We start from the raw sequence: 14609 nt of genomic DNA, 5'->3' as shown, positions 1-14609 counted from the left end.
ATTGCAAAAGTCGTGCAAGTTCGTTACACGGAATTGTCCTGACGCTGTGCTGGTGATAAGAAAAACGGTCCTGGTTCTGTGCTCCTATGTCCTGGTTCTGTGTCTTTATATTTTAGTTAAAAGTGGCATATATTCAAGATCATTGATGCTGTACTGTTATTGACTAATTAACTGTTGTCTGCTTTCGTGAAATTGACATTGTTGTGAATCTGTTTACTGTTATTATGAGAGAAAAAATCCCCTATTTTTTTAATTTTTTTTTAAAATTAACTGTAATCTTATTTATTGGCCTGTTAATATCTCTTCTTAACCCCTTTTAAGATACGAAAATATGTTTACGATTTTCGGGATTACGATCATTTTGCAAGATCACCAAAATACGTTGTAATTTATACAATACTTATATAAAGTAGATGATGTGGTATGTTTGTTGTCAATGGACAAATTTCCATAAGAAACCAAAGGAAGTATGTGTTAACAATCATACGTCATCGTACGACCTTCAACAGTAACCCATAAAATAAAATGTAAAAGGTTTTGCATAAAATGGAGAGCAAAAATATAGAACAAAGGACTTTCTGAGCGTTTGAATCATATGTCTTTAGCAGCTTAAAACACATTTGTTTGGGAACAATTTAGTGCTGTCAGCTGACTATAAGAATGACAATAGTATTGCGGGTTTGTTTGTTTGGTTTTTTTTGGGGGGGATGGGGGATACGTTAGAGCGAGGTTACAGTGAAAGTTTTAAGCTTGGAATAGTTTCCCGTAAGATTTAAAAGTTGTATTTGAAAAGAAAAATGTATCTTATAAAGAATCACTTGCTGTATCTGTAAGACTTTTTCAACATAATTTTTTTGTCTGAACGGTTATTAGGTATTTTTCGATATAACACTAAAAAAATCACTACTTTATGAAAGGACAGACTAGAATATGTCAGAGAATGAAGACGAGATAACCTTTGTACAGAGATTTTTGTTATGTTTAGCATGGGACCAACACAAGGGTACATTATCCTTAAAGATATATTTAAAAGTATTTGAAACTACCGTTTGCTTTGTTAATTGTGCCTTCAATTTCAAAAATTAAAATATCTCGTAGCTTCATACTACCAATTGAGTATAAAACAAGTATATAAGTTTAAAAAAGAAATTCTTAGATTAAACACCTACATTTAACTTTAAAAGGTCATAACAGTTTAAAACAATACAAATCTTCACACACACAAAACTGGCTTAATTTCAACTGGTTGTCAACCAGAATCGCTACAAGATCATATATAAGCTCACCTGTGTCGAGGGGTCGTGTGAGGTTCATGTATTGTCTTGGCGTCCGCAATTACAAAAAGATCTTTTCTGAAATTACTTGACCAAATGTTACTAAATGATTTTTCAAGAGTGAATCTAGGAAAAACAATATTCATCAACAAACATGACCACTGTCTGTTAAAATGTATTCGAGTTTTTAGTTACAGCCGATTCCATTGAGTATGTAGGCAAAGGTAATATCTTTGGTTAGCTTGCTTGTTAGCTAAACCGTGAAGTCATTATTAGGTAAGGTATACTACCCTCCTTTCGAAGTAGCCTGGTCCTACAGACAGAAAGATGTGTCATTTGTCGGACTAGTCTACTCTTAAAGTAGGGTAGTTTACATAACCTAACAATGTATTTCCGTTCAGCAAGCAAGATAACCAAAGATATTCCCTTTGTCTACACACTCATTGAAGTCGGCTTTAATATTGCAAAAGTTCAAGCAGTTAGGGCAAAACTTACCGAGTAAAAGCACATTTCAGAAAATTCAGATCAGATAACGAAACTGGGTCCAGCAACATTTATAAGCAATTTAAGATTTTGACCCTCACAGTTTCCATTCACCACAAATATCCGCTTTTTAAATACAAAAATACCATGCAGTTGCAGCCTTTTGTTTATCTATCAATATATGTATACGGATAAAGTTATGAAAGGCAGCAGGGTCACCAGGGTGAGGAGTCCATGTCATCTGAAATAAATGCTAAGCATAGATCTAGAAAGCGACAGATAATCATGACATTAAAAAAACTCTCTTCTTTTCGACTTTTTTCGAACAAATTGACACATAAAATGATATTATAGTATTGTGGAATTTTAACTTGTGTTCAATTCATTGGTTACACCTTTTACTAGGATAACAATCTTGTCAAGTATGAGTTGGGAAAAATATTTCAGAAAAGAAGATGGAAATGTCAAAGTTTCCGTGCGTCAGGTGCAACAGCATACGAACAGCTAACATGCCTCGTCAGGGTGGAAGCTAAAAAGTCCACGAAAATTTGATTTAAAACCTAAATATTCGCTAGAATTTGTTTGGACAATAAACATGAACTTCAATTCCTGTCAGTTTGTATTTGTCCAATCAAATCCCAGTATGTATTGAAACTCCGCCTACCTATTGTTTGAAAACATCCAAGCAAACATAGCAAGCAAGTCAATCAAAGTTTTTTTTGCATTCTTTTATAGAAGAGCTGTACTATATAATGCAAAGAAGCGTTTAAGTCTTTCGCCAAAAAATACTATCAATTACTTTTTGTCCTATGTAAACTTCCGTACCATTTCCTTCCATTCATGATCATTAAATTGAACTGTAAAATATGTCTTGGTACCTACTTAATTCCTTTATAAGTCTTATGTATACATATTTATGACAATAACTGTTGTGAGCATAAGATTCACTGCACACTTTTAAAACTTTTAAAGTTCTGCTTTACATTAAAATGTGAACTTAAGTTTTGAGACATTTTTTGAACGACACGATTGGGATTTTTATCTAAGAGAACATGGTTTATCTATTAGTTGAAAATGCGGCTTTGAACTAGATTTCAGTACCTGCGAGCATTCGTTGTTCAATAATGTGTGTCTTTTTGTTATTTATGTGATAAATTATTGTGTTGGTACACCACTGTAACAATGAAGGAGGAAAGGAGGAGGGGTTGGTTGGGTGGAGGTAGGGAGGGGTATGTTGCGCACAAACAAACATGTTTATGACTATGCGGTATGGGCTTTGATCATTGTTGATCATATCTTAATAAAACTAATCTTATTAGATATATTATGTTATCTGATATTGGACGGAAGATGTTGCCCTTTTATGTAATATAAGTTACGACCATTTGAAAACACATATTAAACAGCCAATTGGATGCACAAAAGCAAAAATAGGAGTCACAGATCCTATTGACAACAATTATCTGCCCAATTTTATTGATTTTGTAACATTTGTTTCAAATATGACCAACTTCTTATCCAAAATCACCAGCACCGTATCAGGACCCACCAGCACAATGACAGGACCCACCAGCACAGTATCAGGACATGAATAAATTGAGAAAATGCAAAATTTTAATAAATTGCAATGCTTTTTCTCAAAATGATTTGTCGTGTGGATTGCGGTATAGAAAGCGGACTCTAGGAGCATTTTTGTTTTATTTTTTCAGTTCTAGATTTTCTGAAAATGAGCACTTTTGTGTTGTACGCTTACTGAATTAGTTAAGAGGGTCACATTTTTAATGGTATGCATATGAATAAGGGAGCTACCATTTGATTTTTATGGGGGGGCTAGGATGAAATTTGAAAAAAATAGGCAGGACAGGAGTTTTGAGTAAAAAAAAAAGGCAGGATGAGAAGCTTTGCAAAAAAAAAAGGCAGGATGACAATTTAGGTAAAAAAAGTCAGGATAAACTAATAAAAAAAAAAGCAGGATCGAATAGAGTGAAAAATAAAAAGGCAGGACAGAGATTACAACTAAAAAAAAATGCAGGACAAAATTTTTCATCCTAGCCCCCCCATAAAAATCAAATGGTAGCTCCCTAAATAATAAACAAGATTGTAAAATCTCAACTGTTTCTTTCCATTTTTTTATTAGAGAAAACGTCAAAAATCATCATTTTCGTCTTTGTTTACATAATTTCAATGATCACCAGCACCCGTAAGGACCGAATCACCAGCACAGAACGTTTTCCCGCAGGACAACCTTACCCACCGTGAATATGTTAGTGTAATAAAAATCGTACAAGGACAATTTCTCCTATTAAGGTTGTTTTATTGTAGTATATTTCTTTGTATCACAGTAACTGATCATTCGAGCTATTTTCAGTTTTTGTCTATCTTTTATGAATTTTAACTGAGATGATTGTCTATTTTTTTCCAGTTTGTTTCTGTGTTCGCCTATTATGGTTGAAAATGTCAGAAGACTTCTTTCAAAGTGTTTTGTCAGCTCAAATGATTTATAAAGGTTCTGCTTTTTGGCATGTTCTGGGAAATCCATTGTAGAAATAGAATCAAGTGCTTTCATTCATTTTGAAGTTGAAACTAAAAATTTCATTGTTTTATGAACTACGAATTGGAGATCAACTACAATAATGGACAAAGAAAAATAACTCCATTTTAGATATCACTTTAAAATTACACATTATATATATTTCTAGAACAGATTCAAGCACCATGTATACAAGAGTGACGAAAGATACCAGAGGGACAGTCAAACTCATAAATCGAAAATAAGCTGACTACGCCGGGCTAAAAATGAAAGAAGACAAACGAACAAACAATAATAGTTCATATCTTTTTCTAGACAAGTATACGTATACACATGCATATTATTTGGTAAAGTGAAATCTGAGAATAGATTTCATTGATAAATTCTCAATTGCTTATAGTTTTTTTATAAACAGACTTAACCAAGTAAACTAAACATTGACCAATGAACCATAAATCCTTCCATGCAACAAATATAGTTGACCTATTGCTTATAGTTTAAGAAAAACAGACCAAAACACAAAAAAAATTAACACTGAGGAAAAAACCGTGAAAAAGAGGTCAAGGTAAAATAAAACCTACGAGACTTACATGTACATCATTAAATATTTCCATACACCATATATACTAGTAGTTCACCTATTGCATATACTATTAGAAAAAAAGACCAAAACTCAAAAACTTCACTTTCACCACTGAACCATGAAATTGAGGTCAAGGTCAGATGACAACTGCTAGTAGGACATGTGCACCTTACAATCCTTCAACATATCAAATATAGTAGATATATTGCATACAGTATAAGAAAAACAGACTAAACACAAAAACTTAACATCTTTAACCGCTGAACCATGAAAATGAGGTCAAGGTCAGATGACACCTGCCAGTTGGACATGTACACCTTACAATCCTTCCATATATCAAATATATACTAGACCTATTAGTATCTGTGATATGAACTTGGCCACCAAAACTTAACCTTGTTCACTGAAATGAGGCCGAGGTCAAGTGAAAACTGTCTGACGGCCATGAGGACCTTGAAAGGTACACACATACCAAATATAGTTATCCCACTACTCATAATTACAGAGAAGTTAACATTACAAAAAATATTAACTTTTTTTCAAGTAGTCATTGACCCATGAAAATGAGGTCAAGGACAATGGATATGTGACAGATGGAAACTTCGTAACATAAGGCATCTATATTCAAAGTATGAAACATCCAGGTCTTCCACCTTCTAAAATATAAAGCTTTTAAGGACATATGATACAGTTACAGGGGAGGTAATGACGTTGTTAACGTAAATTGTTATTTTCGAGACGTCAAACTATGACTTATCAGGAAAAGAATCAGTTTTCGACTGATTTTTATCATTCAAACTTATCTAACTTGAAAACAAGTTCATGGAACCCTCTGTTTTAAAATGACATTTGGTTTGATTACGTAAGAAGATTATGTGTACCAATATTCATGAAAACGTAAATAGTGCATTTTTTTTAAAAATTTGATTAATATACAGCAAAAAATGACGTTCATGAACATTTGATAAATTTGAGTTATTTCAAATAACTTATTTGTAAAAATAAAATGTACAAATTTATGCAATATTTATATAACACATAAATCACAAATAATTTAACAAAAAACAGATAGTGTTTATCTTTTAAAACAAAAAAGTTCAGTATTTCTATTGAAAGGAAAAATACGTCCACAAATCCGTATTTTGAGGAAATATCTGAAATTTGAACGTCAATTTATCAAAAGTAGCACACGAAGGTATATTTTTTTATTACATATTTGATTTAATCAGGTATAAAATAGCCTATATGCAAATTTTCATCAAAATGTAAATACAGGATCAAAACTGTATTGTATGCCCTTAAAAAGTTAGCTAACGCCGCCTCAGGATCACTATCCCTATGTCGAGCTTTCTACAACAAAAGTTGCAGGCTTGTCATAAACGATCAGCAGCAGAAGAAAAGACACAGAGGAGTTTAGTCATGAATTATTCTCTTATCTGTACTGTAAGAGAGTGGTCTTTGTTAATAGATGCACAATGATTTAGACGAGCAACACAGCCTCTTAAGAGTCTCTAGTTGTCAAAACAATTCATTATAATTGGTAACATCAACATTTTTTATTATCCAAATTCATACTGAGTAGTGAATATGCATCTATCCGACTGGAATAATTTTACCTACACAAAAATCTGTATTTTATCAGTATGGCTTGTCCATGACTTCTCTAGTCCTTGACAACATCTTTTAGCACTTCCAGGGACATTGGTCTCACAAGCAGTATGCACAGTGACACTTAGTACTCAATAAGCTGTAGGTATTCATATATACTAGTAGTGGCCAATTAAGGAACAAGTCTTACCCATCAGGTAAACATTTGTTATATTGAGTCCTTTTCCTCAAAATTTTCTGTACTGGTCTTCACTGGACAAGTGGAGTAAAGAGATACAATGATGATACGTTGGCTTTTCATTGTACTGGTATGTACACATTATTATAAGTACAAGTGATGTATCAATGTTGGTCTTTTCTTTCTTTCTTTGATTTCTGCAGTTGTTCAAGTTCAATAGATTCTGCTTATTAATTAACATAATTTTAAATATTAAGTAGTTTGATTTTATTTTTTTACTGAGTGTGGTACATCAATTGACATTTATCATTGTTAATAGCAAGAGTGAAATGAAAAGGAAACAAAACCCCAGGTAGGATGGTAAATAGTAACTAGATTTTTTTCTTAAATAATGAATGTTTGTCGTGAAACAGGACTGGGGTCAGAACCAGACCTCTTTAATATGGTAAAGAATTAGGTAGGAAGTATTTACAGCATCTTACAATTATTTGTTTTAATTGAAATACTACCAGTATTCTTTTGAGAGGTCTTACACATTAATAGCCTCTATTGTCTGCTCCCAAGTATAATAGAAGATTGTGGATTCAATCCTTAGTTGCTTAGTAATTTCAAAACTTCTATTTGAATTCTGACTGAAGAACTGACAAATTGTATTAATACTTAATCTACTGAACACTGCATGTTTCCTTATGGATGTTTATTTGTTATTCTTGTCATTTAGGTTGCTGTCTCATTGGCCAGTATCCCACCAGAGACAAGCATGTAAACAATTGTAACGCAATATACAGCCTTCAACAATAAGCAAAATCCAAACTAAATAATAAACTTTTAAAAACCTTGACATGAAAAAATAAGAAACAATTCAAAATAGAAAACCAAAATCCTGATGTAAGCTAAAACATCAAAAGAGAGATAGAAACCACTGACAATCAATGAATTACAGGCTCCTGGCTTTGGTTATCTAGTTTGTTTGGAATCAAAATGAGGCTCCAAGGTAGAGTTACATGACTGTGTAAGCTAGTAGGTTCAACTGGTTGAAAATCAGATTATGAGTGTCTGACAAGTACAAATGCAGGCGCGGATCCAGAGGGGGGGGGGGGGGGTCCGGGGGTTGGAACCCCCCCTTTTTTTCGACGATCAATGCATTTGAATGGGGACATATAGTTGGAACCCCCCCTTTGTCCTGGGTTAGGAACCCCCCCTTTTTAAAATGGCTGGATCCGCCCCTGAAATGTACAATGAAAGGTATATTTCAGTCTCACATGCATGTAAAATTTGCAACTGGACATTTAAGTCATTTATCATACATGTATATTAAACTGTTATATGCATAGATAATAAAACTGTGGGTAGTTTACTTGATAAACTAAAGTAGCTAATTCTTGTTTTGCCTTGATGTGTGACAAAGAATCGCCTGTAGTTGAAAGCAGTATTCAAGGGGACATAATTCTGAAATATGCCTTGTTTATAATACTTCATTCAAAAAATACTGAACTTAAAATAATATATGGCAATTGAGTAATATAAGACATATTGTGTTTTAACTTTTATATAATTATACAATATTATTAATATTGGAAGACTTTTCAAGTCTATACACTTAATAATTCTCAATTGTAAGTTAGAGTTATTCCCCTTATCACATGACTAGATAAATACTGACAATAAAATTTTATGTACAGTTGTAAAGATGGCAAAACAGTCACCTTTTAACATACATAATGTATTATTTAGAACTATAAAACAGTAAATGACAAGCTTCTTGCTGTCAAAAATCGAGACTAACAAAAAAAAAACATGCAGTGCCTTGTTCTTAATCAAGGTCATTCTTACATTGGTAAATGCTCTTCACTCAAAAGACAGAAAAATAGTATATTTAGTTCTGAAAAGTTTGTTCAACAATATGTTGCTACTTTTAGTTTTTAGAAAGAAAATTTCATGCAATAATTATAATAATTTTTCCTTTCTAACGTATACTAATGAGCATGAGATTTGAAAACATTTGAAATGCGCATCATGTTTGTAAACTTCCAAGCCTGGATTTAACATACAATACAGTCACATTATTAACAAAAAGTCAAAAGTTAATACCAGTAAAAATGCAAATGACTTAAGCTGTTACAGTGTATTCCTTCACACAAAATATATTATTTGGCACATATTTTATATTTACAATGATTTCAATGAATAACAATATGTAAGTTAACTACTTTCCTTTTTTACAGATAAACAAGAAAAAGAATTGTCAATTTCTTATATTCATGTATAGAGGGTGAACAGCCACACACTCAGTTTACATTACAAGCATAAGAGGAGGGAGTTTCTCAAAGATTAACAAAAAAATTTGACTGAAGCACCTAGTGTGTACTTTAATATCAACTTTACCCAATTGAAAAATAAATTCTCCTTCCCCATTTGTTCAAAAAAAGGTTGAACCAGAATCTAGAATTTAATTATAAATGGTCTTAAATCTGAACATTGAATATTTCTACTTTTGACCTTTGTCCAAATAAAAAAATGAACCTGATGTGGCCTTACAAATTTGACCAATAAATTGACCTTTTATCAAAAGAGATGAGTAACAGAATTTACAGAAGCATACATTATTTTACAGCTTTTTGTAGATAAATCTATATTATCCTATATGAAAAATTGATCAATTTAATCACTACCTTATCTGATCTGAACACCTAGAATATTAATATCTTAATAAATGGAAGCTATTATGCTTTTTCTATCCATCAATTCAGTTAAAATTGCCATATACCAATGAAAATCAATCTGTAAAAATTCCTTTCTGGTAATTATAACTGAACCATAACAATCAATGACATCGGAAAAAAACTGTGATCATCCTACATGAAAAAATTAAAATAGCACCAATAATATCTAGCACATTGACTCTTCACCACCATTAATAGCCATTAGTTTAATGTCACGGTTCTCTAGATCTAACGTAAGCTGTTCGACTTCCGCCTCAAGCATACGATTTTTGTTGTACATTTGTAAATAGTTCAGCTGCAACTGTTTTTGATATCGAATCACTTTGTTTTTCTCGTCCTTCCACTGATCTCGTTCTTTTTCAAACTGGTCCGATTTAATTTGTAATGCCTCACGTAATTCCTTAATTTCTTGCCGTAGTAATGCAACGTCTGAATGATTATCACTAGATGATGAGGAGTTAATTCCTGAACTTGGAGAGGAAACACTAATTCTAAACTCAGTCTGAATTTCTTTATCACATGAACAAAAACTAGAATCCATTAATTCCATATCACTATCCCCAGATACTCTGCGTAGATTTGCTTTCAGAGATTTAACCTCCTCCGTTTTAGTTGCAACTTCTTTAAATGTTTTAGAGAGTTCGTCATCCCTCTCGGCAATTTCACATTCTTTTTCCTGAAGTCTGAATTGTAATAATTGTATGTCTTCGGTTTGTTTAACCAAACTGGAATTAAGATCTTCCACTTTGTTTTGAAGATCGTTCACATCAAACGAATGCTGAAAGTCTGAACTTTGTGAACTATTTCTGCCTTGTAGAGACATCATGTCGGAATATCTTGCTTCAATCCAATCATTTTTCTTTTTGAGATTGTCATTTTCAAATTTCACCTTTTCTAGTTCTTGTTGCGTGGATTTCAACTCTTGCTGAGATTTATAAGATTGTAGAGACAGTACTTGTTCTGTTTTATAGGCTTTTCTTTGCATGACCTTTAACTTTTGGTCAAAATCCCCTTTAATATCATGAACTTCTTTTGCCCACGATTTCTTTTTCTCATCGTACACTTGGAATATGGCTCTCTCATTTTTGTCCATTACTTCTCGTAAAGTGTTTATTTCAGCATCTTTTTCTCTCAGCATGGCCTCCAACTCCCCCACCCCGCTATCACTAGGAGAGGGAGTCCCAACATAACCATCCATATGGCTTGACGAAATACGGCTCACATTTCCCACAGAGAATATATCCGGTCTGTCTGGAGAAAAATGTTTTGCACTCCCACTAGAAAAGCTACTTGATCGGTCACTTTCCATGAAGACAGAATGTGGTGATTGGTGAACACCATTATGTCTTGTCACATGACCGTCATGTGGTATATTGTCATTGTTGATATAGCTGTTGGTACCTATGACTACTGGTTTAAATGCTATTGGCTTGATAATTCCTTTAGCAGGAGACTGCAAATAGAAAATAGTAAAGCATTCAATAAATTTGAAATATTACATTATATTTTTAACATATGATAAGAACACGTTTTTTAAATGATGATTCTACATGTTATACAAATGATAACTCTGTATCCTACAGTACCACTACTGTATCTTTAAATCATCTGTATAAACATATTGTCTAAACCTTTCAAATATTTATATTAAAATCCCTAAATATAGCTTTTCTATAACAGTACACTATCTAAATACCAAAATGTATACAGAACCTTCATTATATCCACTCTGCAGTTTAAGGCAAAGGTAATTGGTAAACTAAAGAATATGAAACGATGGTACATATTTGTATTTGACAAGCCTACAAGATGTTTAATCCTGTTACTCATTTATTTTGTATGTAGACAACTTTGTCATACCAGAAACCTACACAGGTTTCAAGGAAGTACTACTGACATCAATGAACAACTTACAAAGCGACTCCGAGACATAATATATAGTATACAAATTCCAGATTGACTCTGGGATATAATATATAGTGCATGTATAATATTCCCAAAGTGTCTCTGGGACATAAATTGTATAGTAAGTATACAGGTCCCAGATTGACGTAAAATTCTTGGTTTATCTCAAGGTTTTATCAAATGCATAATATTATTATTTATTCATTTATCACAATCTCAACATGAAACAGAGATTATTCAGAAATGTATTGGGTGTGTATAATAACTAACCCTGAGTTGATGGTCAAGGTGAATAATGATGCATATTCGGCCTTGGTTAAATTATCTGACCACAGAGTTTTAACATTTAGCCTTGGTTAATTAAATTGACCACTAAGTTTTAACATTCAGCCTTTGTTAAATCATCTGACCAGTAATTTTCAACATTTAGCATGTTTAACCTTGGTTAAATTTACTGACACCTAAGTTTTAACATTTAGCCTTCATTAAATAATCTGACCACTAAGTTTGAAGGACTTATATTTATATTCAATGAAACACTTCAGAATTTGGATTTAGAGGACCACCCAATATACAGACATAGATTGTTTCATCCTTATCCTTTCTTGACAAATAATCTCATTGCATATGATATTCCTTATTTGATAATACGGTAAAATTGTTCATATTAGACTAGTATGGGTTTTGCTAATTGTTGAAGGCATATGGTGACCTATAGTTGTTAGTTTCGATATCATTTGGTCTCTTGTGGAGAGTTTTAATTGGCAATCTTACCTCATTCTTTTTTATAGTCTTGGAATAATGTAAATTCAAAGTACTTTTATAGAGCAGTTGTAAAAATAATCTTTAAACACTTTCCCAGGGTTGTATTACTAGTATTGAGAGATTGAACATATCAATTCATTTATTTCAACCATATGATTGCTGTAATGTGTAACATTTCAGTAACTTTTAGCGCATTCAGAAGATTGAACATACATATTCGTTTATTTCAATCATATGATAGAGCTATCATGTGTAAATAACAATTCCATAACTTTTAGCACATTGAGAAGGTTGAACATACATATTCAATATTTCAACCATATGATTTCTTTTATGTGTAAGAAAGTATGTATGAAACATTTCAGTAAATTAAAGCACATTCATAAGTTTTCATTTATTTCAACCATATGATTGCTTTCATGTGTAAGTATTAAAGTATGTAACATTTCAGTAACTTATGAAGCATTGATAAAGATGACTTGAATAACTAACTTCAAAAATACAAATCAGCTGGTGAACATATGCAACACATGTTGCAACAAAATCTGCATCATGTGAGTGTTTTAGAATACATCACTTTCTGGAGGTACAAAAAGTAATTTACCTGATTATCATTGAAGTACAAATGTATATCCAACACAATTAAACATTTGAATAATTCTCAATAAATAACAACTGATGTCATGCAAGCACATAATATGTGGTTTGACAATAAATTTTACCTGTCAAGACAAAGGTGCTCAAAGCCAGGTTAATTAACATATGTATTCAGGTCATACCTGGCTTTGTAATATACAAATATCATTGGATGAGAATAAATTTCATCAGCTGTAGCTTAATCAATATATCATTTCATCCCTCAAATTTTTATCTGATTTTGAAAATAGGCTTATTGATTACGAGTTTTCAATGGAGAAAATCATCAATTGAAGGGGAATTTATCAGATAGACAGATTTATTGAATCTTTTGAGTAAATAAATCAATATACATTTAAATCATTGTAATAAAAATAGGTGATCTTTGTGAGAAAATAATAAAAACTAGTTCTTAAACTGCCAAAAAGTTGACTTATACTATAATAAAGTGAAATTTCATACAATACAATAAGAATATCATTTTCAACTTAATTGGTGATTGTAAAAATTTTACATATCGTAAAAAGTTATCCTATCTTTTTTGTTGACTGCATTTTTAAAGTTTATTACTGAAAAAATATGTAAAGTAGGCAATAGTTTTTCCTTTTAAAAAACCTACTCCTTCCAATATATTTATTGTTGCATCCTGACTAAAGAATAAAGAAGTTCTTACTGTTTCCAACGACTATATATATATAATACAATTAAGTCCATACTAGTTAAAAATATTTTTTAGTAAATAAAACCACTCACCTAATAAAAAAAACCCTTGACCATGTATAGTTTGACCAGATGCAATTAGAGGACAAATCACCACATGATAAATGGCCGTTGAAATTATACCCTTATAAAGTATCAATCACAGGTTACCCCCATCTATTGGTAAATCGACCCAGGTAAATAAAATACCTGTATTCTCCTGGGGAGTTAATTACTTTTGATAGACTTTATAAGTATCTGGTTTTCTTAAACAGAGTGTCAAATACTTAGGCTATTTGACCCAAGGTATAAAATGTTATCTATAACTTAGTCTTTTGTTAATCTATTGTGGTCCTAATGTACGGATAAATAGACTCAAATTGAATTAGCTGGACAGGACTTTTATGTACCTCTTCTCTCCTTGTAAAGCAGGTTTTATCTCATTAAACAAACACTGGCCATTGAAATTTATAATACTTTATGTAATAGTAGATTAAGTTATTAATGAGTGTGTCACTCTATTCAAACATTTTAGAGATTTTTGCATAATTCATATAGGGTAGATAAAAATGTATAGAATATCGTAATAAGAATAGACTAAGATTAAAATGGATCTATTTATATGACAAAGCAAAAAATTATGATACACTTTAAAAATATTTAAAATTAAATTGAAACTACTATATACATGTGACCTATAATTGCTTATATCTTTGTCCTTTGAACTAGGGTTTGATAGTTGTGTCACAATGAAAACCTCACCACCTTATTTTTATATAAGTAGTAGTCTCAGAATTAGTTTGCTGTTTTGTGAACAGTTCGGATGTTTATAACCTCTAAATCCATGTTTATTTGGTCACACAAATGTATATTAGCACAAGGACAATATGTGTCCTAGATAAGCATAATTATATAAAAGTTTCGACTATTATTGTATTTATAATAATATTTCACAGAGCACTTAAAAATAGTAAGATTGCAACATTCAATCATATTTCTATTATGCAAATATAGCTCCCATCATTGACTTCATCGACAAAATACAGTATGAACAATTTTAAGCTTTGCAGTACAATAAAAGGATTATTGCATGAATATTGATAAATATCATCCCTAAGAGAATATATATTTTACTCACAAGCTTGAGCAATATTAAAATGAAACCAAGATAATAGTCATCCAATAACCATAAAATATAATAAAATATTCAAATGTGAATAATATT

General features: G+C 31.7%; 1 protein-coding gene across 10 annotated transcripts in view; it reads right to left on the bottom strand.

The window, feature by feature from the left end:
- Positions 1–8189: 8189 nt before the first annotated feature.
- The window catches only part of LOC139520099 (leucine zipper putative tumor suppressor 2 homolog), a 59162-nt gene continuing 52742 nt past the window's right edge, over positions 8190–14609 (bottom strand). For all 10 annotated transcript variants that reach the window (XM_071312534.1, XM_071312533.1, XM_071312537.1 and 7 more), the window contains one exon: positions 8190–10832. In XM_071312534.1, coding sequence (XP_071168635.1) covers positions 9546–10832 — 1287 coding nt within the window. In that variant the 3' untranslated portion in view covers positions 8190–9545. The remainder of the gene's footprint in view (positions 10833–14609) is intronic.

This window comes from Mytilus edulis, chromosome 4 (genome assembly GCF_963676685.1).
Source record: "Mytilus edulis chromosome 4, xbMytEdul2.2, whole genome shotgun sequence".
Taxonomy (NCBI): Eukaryota; Metazoa; Mollusca; class Bivalvia; order Mytilida; family Mytilidae; genus Mytilus; species Mytilus edulis.
Note: the sequence above shows the minus strand (reverse complement) of the source record. Positions and strands in the feature narration are given on the sequence as shown.